Source organism: Triplophysa rosa, linkage group LG16 (assembly GCF_024868665.1).
Source record: "Triplophysa rosa linkage group LG16, Trosa_1v2, whole genome shotgun sequence".
Lineage (NCBI taxonomy): Eukaryota > Metazoa > Chordata > Actinopteri > Cypriniformes > Nemacheilidae > Triplophysa > Triplophysa rosa.
In genome coordinates this window covers 3,263,126-3,288,508 of record NC_079905.1, presented here as the reverse complement: position 1 = coordinate 3,288,508, position 25,383 = coordinate 3,263,126, and the positions used below count along the sequence as shown (strand labels likewise).

General features: G+C 37.9%; 1 protein-coding gene across 6 annotated transcripts in view; it reads left to right on the top strand.

The window, feature by feature from the left end:
• LOC130566646 (glutamate receptor ionotropic, kainate 5) overlaps nt 1–25,383 on the top strand; it is a 103,908-nt gene that overhangs the window by 51,840 nt on the left and 26,685 nt on the right. For all 6 annotated transcript variants that reach the window (XM_057354267.1, XM_057354268.1, XM_057354269.1 and 3 more), the window contains 6 exons: nt 17,960–18,118; nt 19,104–19,262; nt 20,300–20,397; nt 22,358–22,523; nt 24,687–24,865; nt 25,240–25,293. In XM_057354267.1, the coding sequence (XP_057210250.1) occupies nt 18,010–18,118; nt 19,104–19,262; nt 20,300–20,397; nt 22,358–22,523; nt 24,687–24,865; nt 25,240–25,293 (765 nt within the window). In that variant the 5' untranslated portion in view covers nt 17,960–18,009. The remainder of the gene's footprint in view (nt 1–17,959; nt 18,119–19,103; nt 19,263–20,299; nt 20,398–22,357; nt 22,524–24,686; nt 24,866–25,239; nt 25,294–25,383) is intronic.

The window sequence follows — 25,383 nt, the reverse complement described above, 5'->3', positions numbered from 1 at the left end:
AGATGCTATTGATACTTATAAATAGTGGCAGATAACTTAACTATTTGCACCTCAGTATTGTTGTGCATTTAACATGCAATAATATTAATAATAATGTTATTATGCAATAATAACAGTGTGTAAATCATTATATTTATACAAATTATTAAAATGATGGCAACTTATTGAGATATTAAAGCCCTACACCCCTAACCTTACCCAAAACTTTATGAATACAATTTTTTAAAGTCTTAAATCGATTTGATTGAATACAAACAAGAGAGTTAGAACCCCGGCCTCCTGTGTGACTTGGAGTCATTGTTCCAAATGAAGTCATTCTTACACTTTCTCTATTCCAATCACATATTGGTGGGCGGACCTAGTGCAAATAGTCTCTGCCTTTATTAATTTATCTTTCACACTGTTTCAGTTTTTCTTTCGCTCGACGCCAGGGGGTGCTGCAGCACCCGCACTTACCGCGGCTATGGTTGCTAGGGTGTTGCTATGTGGATGCTAGGGTTTTAAAGGTAGTTTCTTAGCTACATCAACTGCATCAGTCCTTCCTTCATTCCCATTCTTTTGTCCAAATTTGGGTAGTGAGTCTGCTTTTAAAAGCATTTTTGACCAATTAGAGCAGCTTAGGGCTTGTTCCACACAAAATGATTGACAGCTGTAATGGCAGCGAGCAAATCTTTAATGTCTTGGATTCAGTGGCAGATTGGAATCAAACAAAGCTTGAGGTGTGTATGTGCAGCAGGTCTAAAGCGTGTCAGTTTGTGACAGAGCTGTCATGCATCTTGTTGTCCTGGAGATATCTATTATAAGTGAGAGACAAGCTAAATCTGTAATCTAAATTATCAACATTGCGAGAGAGACAAGAAATGAGATCGAGGGAGGGAGAAAGAACAGAAGGGAAGAATTGATTTTATCTGAACCCAGTAGGGACTGAGAAATAAAAAAAATAAAGACAAGGCACATTAAGGGACAGGAAGAAATGAAATCAACAATCAGTCATGAGAGAATGGTGAGATGGTAAGCGATCAGAGGGGTGAAGAATCCACAGTACGTGCAACAGACACATAAATGTCATTAAAGGTTTGTGTTTTTGGATGTGTGCTGAGCATCTTCTGTTTTTATACTGTCTAAACAGAAGAGCATCATATATTATTTCAATACTGTATAAACAAGAGCGTCCTATAAGTGTGTGTGTGTGTGCGAATGTGATTATTACATTTTATATGGTTGTATTGGTGTGAATTCACAATAACACATTTTGACAATTTTTCTGAATTATTTAGTATTTAATATTCCAAAGTTGCAGTTGGTTTATATTTTTGTGGCCACGATTGTTGCTAATGCCAATTTTATGCATTTTAAACCAGAAAGTTATCATAGTTGTGCTGTGTTTCCGTGCTCTTTTTCCTCTCTGAAAGTGAACGCACGGAACACACGTCTGGTTTAATCTGCAGTACTAAGCAAGCATATTCAAAATGGTTGGAATTGTTCGCATAGGTGTCAATGAATGTTGTCCTGTTCCATGTACTACAGATATTGCTCATAACAGATGGTTTGTACAGGAAACGGATGGTGTAAAAATGTGCAAACATCATTTATGCTAAACGGCACGCTTTGCGTTGACGAATGCATGTATGAACAGGGCACTGCACGTTTGCTGCCGTCAGGAGAAAACAAATTTTTGACCTCCAGCAGCAAGAATAGAAAAATTCTGTTGTGAACGATCGATCCTCCTGACAAAAATGTCACACTTTAAAACACTGACTACCGATTGATGCACTGTGAGCCAGCCGGAGGGTATTTTTAACAACATAAACCCACACAGGCCAAAATCACACAGCTAGGCTAGGCTATCATTCACTCTTTGGTAGTCATTTATTCACTCACTCACACATTTACTTTCCTGTTCATTCTGTTACTCACTGTTATTCAACTTTAGTTATTTACTTACTATACATATTTATTATACTTACTATATATATTTATTTAGTCTTCATATAAATTCTTTCCCTCAGTCAATTTCCAATGTTTCATATTTATTAACTTATATTTACTATTGATTCACTTTGTAATATTCATTCACTCATTTTCAAAGCATTTTCACTTATTTATTCATTCACTCATTCATTTTGAATGCATTTAGTTATTCAGGCACTCACTCCTTCGTTCACTCAATCTGTTATTTATTAACTTTCTTAGTCCTTCATTCAGGTTATCATATTTATTACTACACTTTTCAGATTCATTCACTCACTCACTCACTCACTCACTCATTCACGTTCTTGCCCTTTCATGGCTTTACGAGTCTCTTTTACTGCATCCTTTTCCCTCTTTTAATTCTCCATCTCTTTCTCTCTCTTTCTCACTGCTGCCGTGGCAACAGCAGACCAGAAGCTAGAGAGAGATTAGATTGGTGTCAGGGCACAGTGTGTGTGTGTGCGTGTGTGTGTGTGTGTGTGTTGAATTAGTGTAGTAGATGTGTTTTTTGGTGTTAGTCAGTGTATGCCAGAGTAGCAAGCGTTGTACTTTGATCCATTTTGCCCTCTCCGCTCTGTGTGTGAGTGTGTTTCAAAGTGAGCCTGTTGAATAACCTCGCTATCCACATCTATAAATGGCCACCATCAATGTCACTAAAGTCCAAACCTACAGAACAGACGCTCATAATGATGCTGCAAATGTACCGAATCATTAATTTTAGTAGTAATGTAAAACCAAATTCTGCTGCCTAATTTGTGTCGCTCTTGTGTTATTTCAAAGCTGTTTGTTAAGGAGAATATTTATGCTGTTGTTTTCCACACACCAAATTTAAATGGGGACAGACGCTGTCAGTTTGACGCCGGTGTTGGCACAGACATTATTAACATTTCAGCGTTGGTCTGTTTCTCACACAAAGCTTTCATGGCATAAGAAGTCTTGAAATACAGTGATACATAAGTGATACAGTGATACATAAGTGCCATCTCTAGTCCCTGACATTTTGTAGGAAATTAAAAACAAAAAACAACTCATACAGGTCTGGACCAACTTCCTCAATTTTAAAGGAAAAGTTTACCTGAAAAGGAAAATTCTCTCATAATTTACTCGCCATCATGTCATAGATGTACACATTGTTTTGTTTCAGAAGACATTTATTAATTAACTGGATTAATTTTAATGATGGATGTACATTCTTTTTAGAGCTTCACCATTTTGACCCCCATGTAAGAAGATTTTAATACAGCCGTGAAAAAAATGTAGAGACCATTCCAAATTTTCATTTAATCAGCACTTCTAGATGTATTGTGGTCAAACCTCAGGAGTGACACAAAGTCCTCCAACAGCAATGTGAAAGACTGACAGCATGACAAGACACATGAAAGCCGTGATAAAAATGGAGGTAATCACATAATAAATATGTATTTTTAACTTTTCCTAAAAACATGTAGCCTACAAATATGACTGTTGTATTGCTTAAAAGTGAATATGAACTTGTTTTCTTTGCCGTATTTGAAGTCTGAAAAAACACAGAGCATCTTTTCTGTTATTTCCACCCGTTTCTCCGGTTTTCATTTTCTGCAAATATATGCAATATTTTTATTAGAAAATATGGTTAGTACTTCACAGAATGAAACAAAAATGATCGTTTTACCTAAACGCATACCTATAAATAGTAAATTCAGAAAAACTGAAAATAATTGTTATAAAATATAAAGTTTGGGTTCAGCTGAGGAAAGCAGGAAGGTTGGCATGAGTGTGAATAAATGATGTGAGTTTTTATGTTTGGTTGAACTGTTCTTTTAAAATTGTAAGTGTGATGTGTTCTGGATATCTGTATTTAAACAGAAGGGAGCCTTTATGTTACACAATGTAGACGGGGTTGTGCACTGCTTGTTTTACTGCTTGTGTATATGTGTTTCCAAACCTGTGTAAACAAGTGCAGTTAACTCAGTGAAGCAGCGCCATTATGCATTTATTCTGCTTATCACCGGATCAAAAGATCGCACCCACACGCATACAAACACGTCGCAATCAGAGACCATACACTTCACTATGTGTGTGTGTGTGTGTGTGTGTCTACTTTCTCCCTATGGTGCTGTGGACATTTCTGTTTCCCTTCACATACTGTAGACTCGAAATGAACGCACCCTAAAATGTTCACTAGGTTTTGAAACACTGTCAAAGTTTCGTGCCAAAAGGTTGATGTGTTCTTCTCAACGTCTATAAACCCTCAAAACCGCAGCGTGTCTAATGTTTCTGATGCACACTTCTAACAAACGGTCACTGGACTCGTACCAGACAGTCTGAGCAACACCGTCACCAAACTGTGGAGTCGTGAGAGGACTGCGGGAGATTAAGGTCGCATTTCAGACAGGCCCACAAATAACCAACAGTGTTGCGGTGTGCATCTGTGCATTTGTATAAGACCCGTGTTTGGGTGTCCTTATTTAGTGATGGATTTTCTGGGACTGTAAGTGTATTAAAGACAGAAAGGTTGGTCATCAGCCAATGCAAGTCTGTACTACACAAGTGTCCTACTTTATGCCCGATTTGACAAAGCGCGTCGCATGGGAGTGTATTTTTGCAACCGTGTGTGAGCGTGTATGTACGTGTGTGTTGCACGCAGAATCTCAATGAGCCGATTGCCGCCTCCACCGCCGTGTCTGTGAATCAGCACTTCCTCACATACCTCCGTCCAACACACACACACACACGCGCACAAACATCCTGCGTCGCGACCAAGACGCTCCCAGAGGACATCTCCCAATGACCCCCTCCCTGTGTGATCAGAGGTACCTAATACACTTCTTGTCAGATGTGTGGAGCAGGTTTGCACCGCATGGCTTCCAGATTCTCACATGAAAGTATGATAACGAGACAGAGAGACAAAGAGGCATATATGAGAGAACAGAGACCTAGAAACGTCTGATATAGACTGAGAATGTGGGAAAATAGTGCACACCAGACATCCAAGGGTTCGACTGACCGTATAGAGGATTTGGACGGAGACGAATCAAGTAGCCTACCAAAACAACCAAGGTGTTAGTACGCAAATATTGCATTTACTTTCTCTTGTCACAATTTAACGTGAAAGTAAGCCATTCGCATGCGTGTGGCTTAAAACATTTTGAAGGCCTCTTTGTATTCGCTCGGTATGATCCCGTGTGACTCCAGACAGAATCCTTGCAATGATCAGGCGACATCTCTACATTATCATTCACTGGAGATCCGGAAAAATCTCTCTTCTTTCGCTTTTCCAGGGAACCAAGAGCTGCGGTGGTTTGAGTTGACCTCTTCTTTCATTACCCGTATTCCGGAATGTCTGGTGAGTTTGGAAAAAAAGAGAGCAGTATAAAGCGGAGATTGAAAAGAGTGTCAAAAAGAAATAAGGCGAGAAAGCAGATTTAAAATCTACTCTCGTCCTCCCTTTGTCTGTTTTTTCTCGCTCGTGAGATATAAAAGCATTTTTTTTCAATCACAGTAAGAATTTTCTACCCTGCATATTTGCAGTCAAGGGAGAGCATTGTTTTTCATTGCAGAAGGAAGGTTCAAGTAGGCCTATACATTTGTAGAGAATTGAATTATAAAATGACAATTATTTAATACAACAGCTAAAGTATAAACATTCATACAGTATGTGGCTTGTTTGTTGCTTTAGCGTGTAGTTCAACAACAAAACGCATTCTCTATCAGATTTAAAGCTTAAGCATCAAAATGTACGCCTACCTTAAAGGTTGAATTAGGTTGGTACAAACTGAATTTGATGTGTTGTCTCTTTGGTATAAAATGTTATATTGTTACTCCTATTAAATGTTGTGATGTATATATAGAATGAGTCATTTGAGGAAGCCTTATATCCTGAGTTTAGAGACAACAGTGACGTTTACATACACAGTCTTACTTCGATTATGCTTAATAAGCTGATAACAAGTAGGTTACGTAAACGCGTGAAACGGTTTTCTTTGATTGGGGAAAGCTCATAAACGGCGTGAGCAAAACCCGCTCGGCAGAGGTGGTTTTTGCCAATTAACTTACTTCGATTTCGCGCTGCATGTAAACGCCTTTACCGGTTTTCTCTCAGTTTTGTGAGAGCGTCTTGAAGCCGCTCCTTAAGGGGGGGGCTATGTCACAGTCACCAGCTGCAGTGCTTCTGGCTTCTAGTCCTACTGGATTCACCTGTGTCTCGTATACTGTGTCTATTTATACCTGGTTCTTTCAGTCACTCATTGCAAACTCTTGTTTATGTCAAGTGCATTCCTGAGCATTTCTCATTTTGTTGGATTACCCAGTTTTTGGACCTAGGAATGTACTTTGTTTTCATGAACCTCTGCTGCCTGCCCTGACCCTTGCCTGTACTGTTTTGATCATCAACCCTCCTTGTCTCTGCGTGCAGTTCGTGACAAGTATGAACAGAAATTATGAAATTGGCAGAATAATACATTTACAGGTCTAGTGCACCCATAGAATTATTTGGATTTTAATTCAGTGCAGCCGTAAAAATGCTTCACACGCCATTTACAGGCAACATACAGTACAGTTAATATTAGTCATTTATCTCTGTTAGACCACATTTATGTAAAGTAAAAACATTTATTTTTTGAGGGGGGAGAAAAAAATTCTGTGATATTACTGACAGAATATTTTATCTTGATTAAAAAGACAGTTAATCCCATCGTTTTGTAAGGATTGCAAACAAAACACGCAAGGGTTAAATGAGTAAAACCCAACTCCATCTTTCCATGCCGCCTGAGCAAAGGAAAAAGGCGCTGAAATTTACCGCCAGCGTCACAGGTTAAGTGAATGTGAGCCGCTGTGCCACTGCAGCATTCAGTATTTCTCTACTGCTGCACATTTTTAATGAAGGTTTTGCTTTGGTGAAATATTCCTTTTGAGTATGTACAGTATGATATAAAATATTAATAAAAAATACTACCTTCTTGCCATGAGAGATGTTTAATGCATGTTTGACATTTGCAAAAAAGCCTGAGGGAGGCATGCATCGATCAGTGTATTAACCCTATTTAACCTCTCAGCTGAAGACATGCAGGCATATGTTCACAGCTGTCTGCTGGCTGGCGCTATTGTGCGTTGGTACTGTAGACGGGCTCATTGTGATTTTTAAAAGTCATTACATTGAAGCAATAAAGCACAAAATGCTGTGCTTTACAGTGATTTACCATGGTTAAGGGGAGCCATATAATTGATGATGATTATTATTAATAATCGTTATTGTTATAGTTATTGTTCTTGGTGTGAACTGGTCTTAATACATCATAATCTTTTAGAATTATTATTTTCGTGTACAGATATCAAATAAATAAACTGACCCAATTTAGCCTTACACTTTCATATAATAATATTTTTTTTAATGCTGTAACAGTTTCGATCGTCCGATCCATTTTATAATTTGCAATTAACTCAAGGCCTTCATCACGGCACCGATTAATAAAGGCATCGTCAGTTATGCAGTTTCGCCTATGGAATAGACACAAAGCACTCTGCGAGGAGTAAAAAGACGTGGATAAGTATGGCATGAAAGGAAGCAGGCTTTGCCTCCAGGCGTTTATGAGGCTTGTCAGCGACACGTTCAAAGTGACAAGTGAAAATAACAGCACAGGACAGAGTGAGATACAGCGCAGACGATTTTCAAAACAACTGCACTGATTGCCTGGAGTTTAGTGCTTATTGGTGCAGCGTTTTGAAAATCATAACGGAGATGTAGAGTCAGTGTTGCACAAAACGCTTCAATCTCCAGAGCATTATTTATTTAGAGTACCTACCGGACTTGAAGGTGTTCTGTTTTTCAAAGACATAAGCGCAAGACTCGATCCAAGTGAATTTGAATACTAAACAAACAGGGGGCTTGCGTACAGTAGCAGAGATTTTGCGCCGTGGTGAGTTGAGGGAGGTCAGAGACGGACGCAGGCGGCTAAGAAAGGCAGAAGCTATCAGCAGACAGCGTCTGACCTCGATACCACCTGCTCCCAAGACACACTGGGAAACGGTATCGTCTGCATCTCGGCTGCCCTCTGCGACCTCCACCTGTCACTGCCTCACCCGAGGAAGACCTTGTTCACACCTTTAGCACCTACTAAGAGACAGAGAGACATAGATTAATTGAGAGAGAGAGAGAGGGAAACACACGTGTGAGAGAATGGAGAGGGTGATATAAATCAGTTCAGCTGCTGTTTAAAACAAAAGAGGTTTATTGAGTTTATTGAACACAGTATTTATAAACTGTAATCGCTTTACATTTTTAGATTGGATCGGCTCATTCAGTAAACAGAGAAAATCATGTATTTTTAGTTGGTGAGAGTTTTTGTTACTTGGTAACAATGGCTGTTTAAGCAAAATGATCTTTCTGACAAAAATATGCTTTGAGAACATCTATATATACTGTATATACAGATAGGCGATTTCAGAATTATTTTATATAGTTTTATTTATTATTTACTATTTATAGGTAAATGTTTAGGTAAAATGATCTTTTTTTGAAATTCTGTGAAGTACTTACAATATTTCTCCCAAATTGCAACTAAAAATATTTCTTCTATTTACATTTATTTGCAGAAAATGAAAACTGGAGAAACAGGTGAAAATAACAGAAAAGATGCTCTGTGTTTTGTCAGACCTCAAATACTGCAAAGAAAACAAGTTCAGATTTACTTTTAAGCAATACAACAACAGTAATATTTCTACATCTATTTAGGAAAAGTTAAAAATATATTTTTTATGTGATAACCTGGATTTTGGTCACAGTTTGCAATGTAATATGATCAAATCTTATAATATGTTATTGCACGAATCCCTGCATATCCACTTCAATTGTATTTAGAGAGGGGAAATCCTCCGAAGGGACCCCCTCTCCAAAAAAATCCTCAAACATCTATTCTCGAGTTTTATTATCAGATATAAACTCAACCAAACTGCCCTTTAGGGTTCTGGCTAAAAAGCCCAGTGAGAATTATCTGTGCAAGCAAAAGCGTGGATAAGTAAATCTTTCTGGTTAGTTTTTATACAGTATTTTAAACGAAAGGGCCAGTACGTTGGGCTTTGCAGGCATGCTGATAAAAGCAGTGTGTGTTCTTCACCTCCACTGGCAGATATTATCACTTTACCAGAAGTACCAGCTCTAAATCCAGGTACAAGCATTCAAATTATGAATGAGCCAATACTTTCCATTTCAATCAAAATGGTCATAATTAGCAGTGCTGCGAGACAGTCTCTATAAAATGTTTATAGTAATCTGGCTTAATGTCGATGCCTCGGTTTAATGTTCTCTAATCTGGTTTTACATTTGGAATCCGGCTTTGTTGCCTGGAACCTGCTGATACACGTGTAATCCACCATTGTGCAGTTTATCTTCCGCTGGCTTCGTAATCTCGAACCGTACACCTGCAGTCTGGACAGCGTGACTGCTATGAGCCGGTGTATCATTCCCATCTGCTTCTGTTCACCGGATACGGTTGCTATGGAAGGGATGCAGCAACGCACAACGGTTGTAAACCCGATTGATTTCTCATAAGCATATTGATATTGGAATTTAGGTCAAAGCGGATCAGATCGAAAGTAGTTACAAGTTTATTGTCACACGCATCTACACAACAAACATTGTACTCAGTCTAAAAGAGCAATTGATGCAAATGAGTGCTACAGAGAGGATCATCCGATAGGAGTTGTTCAATAGCGATATCAATAAGGTTATCAGTAGAGCTGATGGCTGATGTAATGCTAATATAAACAGCACGTAATCAATGAGGACAAATGAAATGTACACGGAACTGATAAAACAAGATATGCTGTATTCGGGATCTCCAATTTGGTAATTCACAACTATTTTACACTGCAGTTAATTTGCATTCATTTCTACAATCTCGTTGTGCATTTTCATACAATCTGTTTTTGTTTAGGGCTGAACCTTCATGCTTACTTTTTTTGTAATAATTGTACTCTTGGTTTGATTCACAGTGCAATTTTCCGACGTGATCAGGTTGGATATTTGCCACAATATTATTTCAGTTTAAGCCACAGTCTGTAACTTTTGCTTCTATATCGCTATCTCAGTTTGAAACATACAATTTGAAGGTTACTGTCCTTATCGTTACGTGGGTTGATGTAAAATTCAAGTTATACATCATTATCATAAACTTGTCGTTTAGTAAGATTTGTTATGTATTTGCTCAATAAAAATTGAAATGCTTCACGATGCCATAGAATAACCTTTTTTGTCTAAATGGTTCCATATAGAACCTTTAACATCATGTACCACTCTTCCTAAAACTCAAAAATACAACAAACTCTTTTAAACCTCAAAGATAAATGAACATTAAGCACAAATAAGTCTTTATATTTACTGAAAAACACTTGAAACACTAAAAATCCCCCTCAACCAGTCGTGGTGAATAAACTTGTTTATATTAAGTAAACTCAACAATATGTCCAATATTATAGGGTTTTGCGTTTTACTCAACAATGTTAAGTTGACCAGTCAAACACTTGTTAAGTAAAGCCGACAGTACTACGTACATTTTTTGTATAAATAACATAGTTAACTTACGTTAATGTAGTTACTTGCATTCTTTATGTACTGTGAACAAGGATGGGTTTAGTAAAACTAACATCAGTGACAGTTCATTTTTTTGAGTGGGTTCTTTGTGGAACCAAAAATGGTTCTTCATGGCATCGCTGTGAAGAACCTTTTAAGCGTCTTAATTTTTAAGAGTGTAGCCTATGTTTATTTCAACCAGGCCAAAAACAAGGCGATTAAATACAATACTCCATTCTAATCTTTTCTGCTCTTTACTGTTTTTTATTTATGGTGCTCTGAAGTTTAGAGCCGTGGAAAAAAATAAGAGACCACTCCAAAATTGCTTTCAGTTTCATTGATTTAACTGGTATGTGTTCATTCTGTAAACTAATGACAACATTTCTCCTAAATTCTAAACGAAAAATGTGTCTTCTGTTTGCATTTGTATTAGCAGAAAATTGAATCAGGACAAACTGGTCAAAATAACAAAAAAGATGCGACGTTTGCAGATCTTGCATATTGCAAAGAAATCAAGTTTATATTCATGTTTTAATGTTTTCACAATGATAATGTTTTTACATGCATTTTAAGATCAGTTCAAAAATGTATATTTCATGGAATAAGTAAGATTTCATGCATCCTCGCATGCCGTCAGTCTTTCTCATTGCTGTGGGATGACTTAATATCATTCCTGAGGTTTGTTTCTGTTGAAATTCTCAGACACTTGACTTAAACTGACACAATACATGCAGAAATGTTCATTATAGGAGTGCTCTCTTATTTTTTCAGTGGCTGTATATTGCGCTTTACCTGCTGTATGAATTCCTATCTGTATGAATTGTATTGTTATGATGATCACCATATATTTATCTAAAATTCATCGCAAGCAGTTTAGAGTAAATTGCAGTTGCAAAATTGCCCGCTTGAAGTAAACAAAATAGAGACTGGAAAAATCTCTTCTGTATTTTTATAGATGACTCCTGTGCCAGAGCTTGACTTTGGAGGACATTGTGTCATAATTGCAGCAACCATGATTAAATGCGCAGCTGGCATTTTGCAGCAATATTTGACTGTTTTGGCAAATTGAATCCTCACAGGAGGCGGAGGGACGACATTATTAGTAGGTGGGAGGTTGAACGCTTTTCCCTTTTTTCCACCTCTGCAAAATTTCGTCTCATCAGCCTCCTCCTGACTCTCCTCACATGTGGGAGGCCGCTCATGTAGAAACTTTAAACGGGGCCTCAGACTCCGAATGTTAATTATAATTATTTGTCTACCGTAGGGATTATTAGTGGTCTTGGTGGGGAAAGGATTTTTTTCTAGGAATGAAGAAGAAAAATAACATCTAGGACCTCTCCGTAAAGTTGATAAATAAGATATGTTGTATATGCCGGGTGATCATGTTATCGCTAGTCAGGCTGAAATACTCTGTTATTGTCCTCAGGGAAAGTTAATTAAAGGAAAGGACGTCCTTGGCACCCTGGTGGTTGTCGTTCTCTGGAACACTAATTGCCTGTGATTGTAAATATATAATGTCGAATAGCTCATAAAATGGCATGACAACAATGATGTAGAGCACAACATCACAGCCTCAAGTGCTTCACGCTGTCTGTTCTTTCTCTTGCAAACCTTGTATATTGCTGTTCGTCCTGTCATCCTGCTCACCTCGGTCTTACTCATTTGCTCTTTTTTTTTTGTGAAACTGTAATTTCTGTATCCGCTAATGAGGTGATAATACCTTATGATAATTGCTTCAAAATCTCCACAATGTTCCTTTAAATGCAAACTCTTTATTTAACTGATGAACTAAATGCTATACAGTAGTGGCCAAAAGGGCCCTAGGACCGTTGACGTCAGCCTTTATTGAAATATCTTTAAAAGGATATATTAAATATTTTGTATGCATCATGTGTAGTGGAGTGTAAATTGAAGCTCATTTAAGGTCAATTTAAGAAGAATAGGCAAATAATAACATGCAACACAAAGCTTATTTAGTCAAAACCCAAAAGAATAACTGCAGTAATAAAAACCAGAGAAGATCAACAAAATATTAGTAACTTATAAAACTGTAGTCAATGAGTGCATTTACATGCACAAAATAAATGTATATCAATAAAAAATCAGCTTATAAAACAAACTTGTTTTCACATGCATATTAATGAACCGGCTACGCAGAAAACAGCGTTTACATGGAAATTTGAGACAGTGACGTCACCATCGATAGTCTGTCTAGTAATTAAAAATGCTGCGGGAAATCGGTCAGAAGCTGTATTTTTATATCTCTTTATATCAACCGCATGATTCGAGAGCTTACTGCATTTCTGATGTGTGTCTTCCGTATTGTGGTAAGAAATACGATGAGTTGAACAGAGTCTATGCTTACCAAAGCAAACACGAATGGTAACTTCACAGAAAACGATTATTCACAACAAAACAACATCAATAATGCTAAATACTGTACATCTTAAATTTCGTTATACATCTTATTAGCATCTATATAAATGCCCCACAAGTGCTTATTATTTTTTAAAAAGCATGAATAATCAAACTTTTCAGGCGCAAGGGCTTATGGGTATTCCTCGCAGCATTTGCACTGATAATATTAAGTTCATTGCACTGGACATGTATGTTAGGTTTACTTAATTTTCACTGTAGTTTGCACAACTCAAATTTTTCCATTCACTTTTTGCATACTTTTGAGCTTTTCTTGTCATTTATATTTTTGTGTTGCATGAACAAAGGATTTTAAGTTAAGCTGAAAATGTTATAAATTTGTTTATTTTTAAGTAGAAACAATATGGTTGTTGAGACAACGACTCACTTTTTAGGAAAACCGTTTTACGCGTTTACATGACCTTATTCAGCATAATCGGAGCAAGTGTGTGCATGTAAACGCAACTTAATGTATGCTTTATTTCCTGTACGCTTTTTAAAATTAGAATAAAACCCATATTCCATGATATTCTGCAGTTTCCATTTAGTCTAATAAGTTAAGTATTTTCTCTGTTTTGTACCATTAATTCAATGCAAAAAATACCTCCCAGACCTCCATTTTGACCACTACTGTGTACATTTATAGTACATACATGTATGCATATGTACATGTGTGCGTGTGTATACTGTATATGCATTTAGTTCAGTCAGATTTTAGCTTTACAAAGTGCATATACCAAGGCTCAATGTTTTTTCCTTTTTAAAAATGACACAAATTTAAAAACACAATGTGCTGTGAGTTTACAATGCTTCAAATGTGGGTGTTTGTTGGGCTAAGTGTTAACTATTCTTGAAATGTTGATAAAAGCATATATGTAAATAAGTAATACTGTTTACTGTGTATTTTTATATTAGGGAATACAGTTGAAAACAGTAAGCAGTTTCATTAAATGCTTCATCCAACCTGTGCCCAGATCGTTCATTTGGACACCGTCGTCTTCTGTCAAACACCCAATTGTGGCAAGCTGTTCCTCTCGGTTGCCCCTTCATCTAAGTTGCCAGTGTTTTTTAATGTTTATTCTGCTGCTGTGAAACAGACCGTACCACACACACCTCAACCTCACAAACAAAACAAAACAAAACAGATCCTCTGTCTGTGGTTAAACGAGAGGATTATCCCTTCATTATAGCGTCTGCGACAGCATGCAAGCCGCGCCTCCACTGCCTCTGAGGCAAACAAACCTTTTTATGTGCCACAAACTCACAGGAAGAGCCGTTTTAATGTCCCAAACACACAGAGTCGCATTACCGTCAGGCTGACAAGTGACGGGCATATTAGGAACACTGTTTTAACATTTCTCTTCATACGGCAGCCTGTGGAAACGGATCCGAGCCAGCTGGCTTTGAGTCGCTTTTTTGCGATTAAATCCGAATGGAAACCCACCGTTTGAGGTGTAATGGGAGAATTAGGTTATTGGATTTGACAGCATGAAAGAAATGTCTGTATGAAATAATTTCAACTTTAAATGTGGTCTGTACTATTTTAAAAGAGCTAGCCGAACGCTGGCGTCTTCAAATCGTGACAACATGCATCATTTTTTTTATGTAATGCTTGCTGATCAGATGTGATTATATAATGAAGATCTTAGAGCATCTTGGTACATATAAAACGTTAAAGGTGCAACTTCAGCTTTACTCAGGTGCAGATTTCTTCAGATGCCTGAAGTGATGTTGGGTTTAAACAAATAAAGCTAAAGTACACATTTATTTAAAGGGATAGTTCACCCCCAAAAAAATATTTACTCATCAAACCCCGTTGACGTTCTTTCTTCTGCAGAACACAAAAGAAGATATTTTGAAGAATGTTGGTAACCAAACATCATTGGACCCCACTGACTTCCATTGTATAGGCACAAAACCTCTGAGACATTTCTCAAAATATCTTCTTTTGTGTTGAGAGTGAGATAAATGACGACAGAACTCGTATTTTTGGGTGGACTATCCATTGAAAGAGGTAGTGTCGCACCTTCTTCTCTTTAAACCGCGGTTATTTTGAGGTTTGGTTGCACCATCTCCTTGGTTTCTTGAGTGTTCATGCTGAAAAGGATTTGACAAAGGTTAACACAGCTCAACAGTCGGTTTTCCAAACTAAAACTGTCATTCAAATGTCATTAATCTCCATAGCAATATTGGATTTGCCATGAAGGTCCGATATAGAATAACCCTTTTAAGCCGGGCCTATACCACGAGCTATAAGGTTGTTAAATGATGATATATTATTTCATTTTCGAAGAAAAAAAACTCAATGCGAGGTACAGTGTTGCGTTGGATGTAGGCTTTGATCTTCTTTAATCATTTTTTTAAAAGCTCGTGTAGAAAATCAATAGGTAGTATACTTCCGAACACTGGCCGCCAAAAAAGTGGGCGGTCAACGTTGAATGATTGTCTTTAAAGGTTAACAGCATGCGAATTGTCGTGAATCACTCTTAGGATGTGTTAAATGCGGGTTATATATTGTTATAGGAGAGTAAGAGCAAGCCTCGGTGGCTTCATCGATTAGGCCCGCCCGTGGGTAATTGCATTGACTGTTAAACTCAATGCCGGTATAAGGGAAAGCTAACAGTTAAATAAGTGAAACAGCCGAAACTGCCCATTCAGCAGCCTCTTCCATCACGCCATGTTTATTGGTGTGTATTTTTGCCTCTCCTCTCGCTATCTCCTTCTGTTTACTTTCATCTTTTCCCACACGCTATATCTGCCTTCCCTCCCGCTGTCTCGACCCGGCTGCGTTTCTTTCATCCCCTCCTTCTTTTTTGATTCTTCGCCCTCATTTAAGTTCCATTCAGACTTCAATTTGAATGCGTTCAAAGGGCCTTATTGGCAGGAAAGATAAACATTGGTTCGCGAAGCCATGGAAGGCCAGTACAAATCAAGCTGTTGACAAACTCAAACACGGGCAGGCCGGGAATGACGGCGGGCTTTGTGGACGAGGCACTTGATCTTCTCGCTTGACTCGTGGCTCTGCTTCGTGTGGCGCGCACAAACACACACACTGTTGAAACGCGCTGGAGTCTTTTCAGGTCTATTATGCCGCATTCGTCAGGCATTCAGTTTCCCTCGCTCTCTGCTCTTTGTCTCCCGAAGCCATTTCAGAATCTGTTACTTCTGCTGCGTTTTATTCTGGCAGATACGGTTGCAATTGAGTCAATTGTTGTATATCACATCGTGCGGTATACTGTATAGCGTTTCTGTATAATTGCCAAGAAAATGTATTTAGGTGCAAATATAAAGCAAAGCGCGATGGCGTGAATGTTTTATTGCACCATATTCGCGGCGTCTCAAATTATAGCGTTGAGCGTTGAGAAAGAGGTGCCTGTGCGCTTGCAGTATGTGTGTGGGTATATACTGTACTCTTACCTCTTTTAATGTGTGCATAAGAACATATGCCTCTCTCTGTGTGTGTGTTCGTGAAGGACACAGAAAAAAGCAAGCCACTATATTATGTTTAAAAGTGGTACACTACGTGTTTGCGAACCAAAATGGACTAAGAGGAACCCTTAATAGGTTAAGTGGATGATGCAACACATGGACAGTGTGGTTGTGGAAAACTGCCAAGTGAACCACAATTAAGGCCTGTGTTTGAAATGCATTACTTACTGCATGTTTCACGACATATACTGCATGTCTCTTTTTAAAATAGTATGTGACACAGTCTGCATTATTCAGTGTTTCAAATACTGTACGACATTAACAGTGCAATATTGCCGTTGTGCAATGTGCCACGTGTGGTACGCGTCTGTTATTTATGCAATAAATATATTTATTATTTACACCGCCTGTACATAAACATCACATTATTTCCCCCCGTGCACAAAATTGAAATTGTTTTCTACATACAGTATTGTTTAGTGTCTCGTGTAATGTTTTGATGTTGCATCAAATCGTATCATGCTTTGTATGCGAACATGACAGGCAAATAAAGCTTATTCTATTTATTAAAGAGTATGCAACATGCAACTGGAATACACTATGAGACTTTTAAAATCTGAACAGATTAAACAAAACTAGACACCACACACTTGCAGACTTTTTGAAAGTTTGCAAAGAAAAACAGGGCATCACACACTACGTGATAAAATCTGCAGACTAGCGCAGACTTTCTGCAACAAGCCCAGACTGAAAATCTGAGCCAAATCTGAGCCAAAGTCTTGTAGTGTATTCCAGCTTTTAAGTGACTTCAACATGCTTCGTTTCAACAAGTGACTCCTAGATATCTTCTTTTAAATAAGATTGCGGATGTTTACATTTCATTGTTTTATAACATTTGTTCAGCTGCATATGTTTAGCAGGTGTTGTAGATCCCCTTATATTTAAAGTGATAATAGAATAGAACGTTGTTGTCATTGTTTAGGGAACAATACAATGCAGTTTAGCAGCTCTTAACGATTGTAAAGTTATAGAAATAAAATATATACAGTTGAATGTCAGAACAGCCAAGACCTACATACCCAAATATTCTAGTATCATTTATTCACCATCTAGTCATTTCAAACCTGTATGACTTTCTTTTTTGGCAGAACACAAAGAACATATGTTGAAGAATGTTGGTAACCGAACAACGGCGGTACCCATTCACTTGCATTGGGTTTGTGTCTATACGATAGAAGTCAATGCCACCGCCATTGTTCGGTCACCAGCGTTCTTCAAAATATATTCTTTTGTGTTCTGCAGAAGAAAGTAAGCCATACAGATTTGACAAGAGGGTAGGTAAATGCTAACAGAATTACAATTTTTGGGTGAACTATCAATTTAATGCCTATTGTGTATACAAAGCAAAATGTACATGCTGAATAAAATGTTTTTTCTGAGAATGTGTGTTGTTAATTTTACTTGTGACAAATTGGGAAAAATATCATTGCTGTTAAATGTGCAATGTCCGGAACACGCACCTAAGCTTTTCACAGATCGTTTACTTGTAAATGATGTAGTGACAATAAAAGTGTGTGTACTTCCTCACCTGTCCCATAGGTGGCGGTGCAGGCAGCCAGACGACCTTTCTCCATGAGGAGCAGGGGAAGATGCCGGCTCTGCCAGCGCTGCTGCTGTCGATTCACCTCCTCCAGTTACTGCTGACCATGGCCCCATCCTCTCACAGCCAGACACCTGCTCTCGCAGCCGTCAGGATGGGTGAGATACAACCGTCCGCTTCCTGTTCCCAAATAACCATCTCAGAATGTAGACTTTTCCTCACTTTATGTCCTTTTCTACATTACTGCCAATGTTTTGGCTAAACGGGATGCCGTCTTTGATTGAATTAGTCGGCACTGTGTTTTAGTTTATATATGGGCTCTGTTACATTTTCTCAATTCTTTCATCCAGTCTCTTAGGAAAATAATAACTGCTGTTTTGAGTCATAAGCTGTGTCTTTAGTAAAACGGTTCAGTGATTCAGGCCAAGTCACCAACCTGGCGGCATCACATCAGATGACCTGATTCCACCTCAGTTGTTCCAGTTTTATCAGATACAGCTATATCAACATAGACGCAATGTGATAAATGAAGCTTTTTTTATTGGAATGAGCAGATCCGACTGTGACTAAAAAGCTGATTGTTGATTTTATGCTTTTTTAACACTGACCTCCTATTAATCTTTTAAAAAGAAACATGTTACACATACAGTTTCAAAGGGTGTAAAGACATCGATTGAAATATGTTCAGATTTCCTTCTGGTCCATTTCTAAAAAACATTAGAGCAATTCAGATAAAATAGAGAAATATTATCTGTATCAAACAGAAGGCTTTTTCAAAGTGACTTCCACTCGCTTCTCACTTCCCAGCATGTAAGTGATCGCTTCAAGCATCAGTGTGTCCTTCTTGATTCCTGCGAACAATAAAATATCATTTAGACTCTGGCAGGCCTCCAAACTCGCAATGAGTCAAACGGTTTGTTTCTCAACAATCAACTGAAGTTGAAAAACAGCATTGCAAGCTATGCTCAGTAGAACAGTTTAATCCATTAATATCGCAACGTGACGTTCCTTTCATTGTTCTGTTGAGGAACTTTATCTTTAAGTGAAACTTCAAACGTCCGCATCAAACAGCTCCATCAAATGCCAGCGCAGAAACAAAGCACATAGTTTGTGACAGCATGTGATTTTTTTTCTCCCGCTCAGCTGCTATTTTAGATGATCAGTCAGCGTGTGGACGTGGAGAACGTTTGGCTTTGGCTCTCGCCCGAGAGAACATCAACAGCGTGATGGAGGCCCGAGCTCGTGTGGAGGTCGACATCTTTGAGTTACAGAGGGACTCTCAGTACGAGACTACAGACACAAGTGAGTCCGACACACAAACACCAAAGCTTTGTTACTTAAATGTACATATTTGTGACCCAGTCTATGAAAACCAGGCTATTGTCTCGAAAATGTAAATGAGATTACGAGCATTTAAGTGTGATTTCAAATGATTAACTTAATTATGATTTCAATCTTTGACATGGTCTTACTCAGACCGTATTAAAGATATCAAGATTACATTTTCACAGAATCCTACATTATGTTTGATTTTATGTAGAAAACAGTAAATCACAAAAAAGACTTAAAGGAGCAATGTGGAGATTTTAGCGCCATCAAGCGGTGAGGTTGATAAATTGCAACCCTTCCTTTCAAAGCACTACGATGGCTGACATAGGAATGTCGTCGCATTTTTGCTTCTTTGACGAAGGAGATACCGTATTTACACGTTTAAAGCAGTTACTGTAGGAACAACATGCCGAATTTCACGTAAGGGGACGCGCGGTGTATATAGATAGAAATTGCTCAATCTACTGTGATTAAATCATAACGCTTCATTATGTAAGGTCTTTATACACCTCTGAAGTATAGTTAACACAAGCACCTTTAAGATGTCGTATTTTCATGTGTATATAGCATCAAGGCTATAATGTTTTCTTATGATGCTAAATGAATTATATCTGTCACCCATGCCTGGCACCCTGCACATTTCAGTGCCGCACAGTTTAAAAAGCAACAAAGAAAGAAATCTTTTCATCTAAATATACACACCGCTCTCTCCCTCCGTCTTTCTTTTGTGGAATTAGAGCAGCAATCTCCTGTAGGCAGAGCATAAATCTGTGTTGTGCTTATTGATGTAATTAATCAAAAAGAGCTTTGCATTGACTCCTAATTTGATATATCATCCAGGAACAGGACACACAACTGGACGACTTCCAAGATGTTGGCTTTTTCTTTGCCCACCGCAGTGTCTGTGTGTCTCTATCTCGCCTGTCCTTTACTCATTTAGTTGCGCTCTCTCTCTCTCTTTGCAACTATTTTTCTGTCTCTTTCTAATAAAGCATGTTTAATTCTCTCAGTGTGTCAGATTTTGCCAAAGGGAGTGGTCTCTGTGATTGGCCCCGCCTCCAGTCCTGCTTCTGGGTCCACAGTCAGTCATATATGTGGGGAAAAAGAGGTAAGAAATGAAAGAACGGATGTTTGTGTATGTCTGTGTGAGTATTTTTGAAATGAGAAATTCACACTGTTCCTCAGCCGCAGGTTATTATTTCCTAAGTGCCTTTGCCAAGCCACTTGAAAGTATTTCTCTCCCTGACCTAATTTTCTCTCTCTTAAGCTTTATCGTCTTTATGCTTAGTGATAGACTGATATATCAGCCGGACAATTAATTGGACATATTTGGCCATTGAGACCGCTTTTCCAACTTGATCAATGACTAAAAACATCTAAAAACGCTGTATTGCATACCCGGCGGTCACTGATGCCACTTTTTAAAGAAACACTATGCAAGTGTGCTAGGGTTGGGAATCGTTTCAATTTTATCGATTCCAATTCTGATTCTGCTTATCGATTTCGATTCTTATCGATTCCCAGTTTCGATTCCACAGTTGAAGTAAAACATTTAGATATCAACCTGTATGGTCATTTAGCCTGCTTATTGACTTGTTTGCAAAATATATTTATGTATTTATGAGCACCGTTTTGTGTATATTTACACATAGAAACACACCTTTTCTGATTTATTACAATTTGTATTATCATAGTTGAACTACATCATGGTTAAGCTGCAGTTACTATAATGCAACTATGGTTAATTTGTGATTCCTGTGCTTTAATGCAAATTCTATAGCTAAACTATGCTTACTATAGTAAAAAATATCGATAATTTTCATAAGGGCTTTTATTGAGATATCAGCAGATCATGCAACGCATGTACTTTTCTGAAAATATGCACACAGGAATTGATAAGAGGAATTCAAATTTTAATCTCAAGTATCCGATTCCTATTCCTTTCGATTCCGATCCGATTCCTGGCCTTTCGATTCCGATTCCAAATTGGAATTGATTTTCGATTCCCAACCCTAACGTGTGCACATACCCAGATTTAACCCAAAAGCACTTTTTAAATACCCTTTGCTTGCGTATATGTGTGTTAAGAATTTTGCAGATGTAAATTACAAATGTGCACTTATTCACTTTGCTTGAGAACCATTGAGTAGCACAAATAGAGTCCTAGTCCTTAAATTCATGTTTTTATGGTTTACACAGAAAGGATAATGGTATGCCATTTCCCCCCCTAAATCCCATTGTTGTGTAAACGAACAGTCAAAACGCATAAAAAGCGTTCTGTTTTTATTTTGCAAATGTACCCATATATGCCCTTTGCCCAGGTAATTGGTTTTTTACCAGTGTTGGGTGTAACTAGTTATTCGTAATTAGTCACTGTAATTTAATTACTTTCCCCTTGAAAAAGTAAAGTAAGGGATTACTATTATTTTTCTGTAATTTAATTAGTTACTTTTGATGTAATTAAACTAAATACTTTGTGTAATATATGTGTGTGCAATAGTGGAATTGACATCAAAATTCAAAGTCTAACTTTAAAATCTGTGCTTTGATGTATAATTCTCACATTTGTAGTACTTTGGTCAGTTAATACTTTATGTACTTTATGTAGTTTAATATTATTTATTTAAATGAATTAAAAGAGCCCTTTCATTCCTATCCTTGAATCACTTAACTAATCAAGGTTGATATAGGATATAGAAAGTAATTAGTAATAAGTAACTAAATACTTTTTGGAGAGAGTAATTTGTAGAGTAATCTAATTACACTATTGAATATGTAATTAGTAACTAGTAATTAATTATTAACGACCAGGGTAACTTACCCAACACTGGTTTTTACCAACACAAAAACTAAGTTGGAAGCACATCGTTTTCTGTAATGTCATTGGCATACCATTAAGATTTGTCCTCCAAATTTTCCTGGATTAATTTTACTTACTTTATATATTGGCCATAGGCCACCTTGCTCTTTAAATATTGGCACTACCTAAAAAAAGCCCATATGGGTTGATCACACAGCTATTTTTGCTGTATTTCATCCTACATCTCATTCCTGTCTGTTTCTCCCAGATCCCTCACATCAAGATTGGTCCTGAGGAGACTCCACGCTTGCCCTACCTGCGCTTTGCCTCGGTGACGCTGTATCCTAGCAACGAGGACTTGAGCTTGGCCATCGGTGCCATACTGCGTTCTTTCAGTTATCCGACGGCCAGCCTGATCTGTGCCAAAGCGGAGTGTAAGCCATGCAGCCACATCGACACATTTCAACTATCGACTCTCGTGTCTTTTAATCCGCCTTTATAGATCACACTGCCTTGGTCTCCGTTATGGGCACACTTTACAGCGTGCGATTCAAATTATCCCTATAGGCTAGCGGTCGATAATACAACGTTATTAACGCTGGCATTATTGCTTTGGCAAATTACATTTCTTTTAAGAGATTAAACGTCATGGTGACTTGCGGATTCATTTTTGTGGGTGATTATTAGTATAATTACATTATATATCACAAGCTGTTGGATGCTGTAGTGATGTTCACATTCACCTCAACATCAAGTTTAAAGTGACAGTTCACCCAAAAATAAAAGTTCTGTCATAATTTACTCGTTGTTCCAAATATGTATGAATTTCTTTGTTCAGATGAACGCAAAGAAAGATATTTGGAAGAATGCTTGTGTTTTAAAAAGCAATTTTTCCTACTATGTTAGTCAAGGGTAAAGAACTGTTTTGTTACAAGCATTCTTCCAAATGTATGTCTCTGTGTTTATCAGAACAAAGAAATGTATACCGATTTTGAGGGTGAGTAAACGAAGACCATTTTCATTTTTGAGTGTACTGTTCCTTTAAACAGAGCGACATCACATCACAGGACTGTGTCAACAAGAAGCAATATTAATTATATTTGTTATACTTTGTTGACTAGGCTTAATGAGAAACAGTTAGTGCACTAGAGTGAGACGTGTGTGAGCGGCTACAGCTCTGACCGCAGATGATCTCTGGTGAGTTGCTGAAACGAGCAGCTCTTCATTTGATTGGTACGGTCTGGGAATGGTGCCACGGCTTTATGCACCACTGTTTACACATCTGGGTATCTTTATTTTCAGTATAGTTATTGCGGTCCTTGCTCGAGCTTAAGAGAATGTTTGCCTGTTTTGCGCATTTATTTTTGTGCATACATTAGCATGCATTGGATTTACTCATCTACACGTTGGCTGTTATTAATATGGATGCGTGTGAGAAAGCACCAACAACCGCTGCACTGTTTCAACACTTTCCTTACTGTTATTGTTAGTCGTGCATATTGTTGCGCGCACTCCAGAATCAATGAAGTCACCGTATGGATTTTGTGGTGGCTTAAAGCACAAATTTATGCACATACAGAATGAACTTTACTGGCTCTCAAAGGCACTTAATTCAATAGCCAATGACTTTAATACGGAGGAGCGGGGCAGAACGTAAGGCAAGGTTTACAGTTATTGACAGTTTATGAAAGTCGTTAAAAGATTTTAGATGGTTACATGACATGACATTATTGCGTGACAGTAGGAATATATTTCCCCCGTCTAAAACTCGATTAGACTAACTATGCACAGAAAACTATTTTAAATTAGCAATGAAACGTATCTTTTTACGCTTGATGAGACAGCGCACCCCTTCCGTATGTGTAATGAGATGCACGCGCAGCGTGACGCAATCCATATTGAGGTCAAGAAACAAATTCAGTTTACATGCACGGTGTGCACGCATAATGTGAAATATACTTTAATATGATATATATTTGCATTAACACGTGCCCTAGGACCAATAGACCTCCTGGGTACCGGCTGATAAATACAGTTAATAGTGTTTTAAACAGCATGCGTCTGACATATGCATCATTATACACACAGCGAGACATGTAATATGTAGTCCAGATATGTGCTTGAAATAATTGAGTTATTGTCATGTTGTCTGAACATCATAGTGTGTGACTACACTTTTTTTTATTCAAACAAGATGTTAAAAATCTTTGGAGCGTATACATTGTTATTGTTGTAATTTTACACCAATTAAAGGAGATAATTGGTGCACTAGGGATATACTTCCAACCTTAAAGGGATAGTTTACACAAAAATTAAAATTCAGTCATCATTTATTCATCCTCATTTCCTTCAAAATCTGTATATGACTCTTTATTTTGTGGAACACAAAAGAAGATATTTTGAGAAATGTCTTAGTGGTTTTGTGTCCGTACATTCTTCGAAATATCATCTTTTGAGAAAGAAAGTCATTCAGGTTGGAAATGACACGAGAGTGAGTAAATCTTGACAGAATTTTCATTTTTGAAAGAACTATGCCTTTAACAAATGGGGATATGTACTGTAGCCTAATGGTCTGTGATCTTATCCCACCCCCTTAGGCCTGCTGCGATTGGAGGAGCTGGTGCGTCACTTCCTCATCTCCCGGGAAACGCTCTCCGTGAGGATGCTTGATGAGAACTTGGACCCCACACCTCTGCTGAAAGAAATACGTGACGACAAAGTTGCCACGATTATCATTGACGCTAATGCATCAGTGTCTATTCTAATACTGAAGAAGGTATGTGATTCCCGGTCTCATAAATCGCAATTAAGCACCTACTGATATTTCATCTTACTTTGTGTCTTAAAGGAAGACATTTTCAGCACATAAATGAAAAATACATCACATCCGAGTTACCAACACTAATACGCATAATCAGGTGAAAAATGAAAAAGTGCAGAAAAGCCGCCGGATATCTGGCATACGTGTTGCGACTCAGTAAAGAACTAACAGAAATAGGACAGATCATTGATTTTAGCAGCATATATAGTTTCTTAAGCACTTTACAAATAGCTATTATTGCTAGGATAGGATATATAGGAAAAAGAATATGCAGTACTGGATTTTGTTAATGTTAACCAACGTATGTTGCCTTTTCTTTCTCTCTCTAGGCCTCAGAATTGGGCATGACATCAGCCTTCTACAAGTACATCCTCACCACAATGGTAAACAATGTTTTTTTACTTTGACCAATGACGCGCTGCCATTTCTGTTCTTTACTCAAGATCATCCAATAACAGCAGGCCTGGCCATTG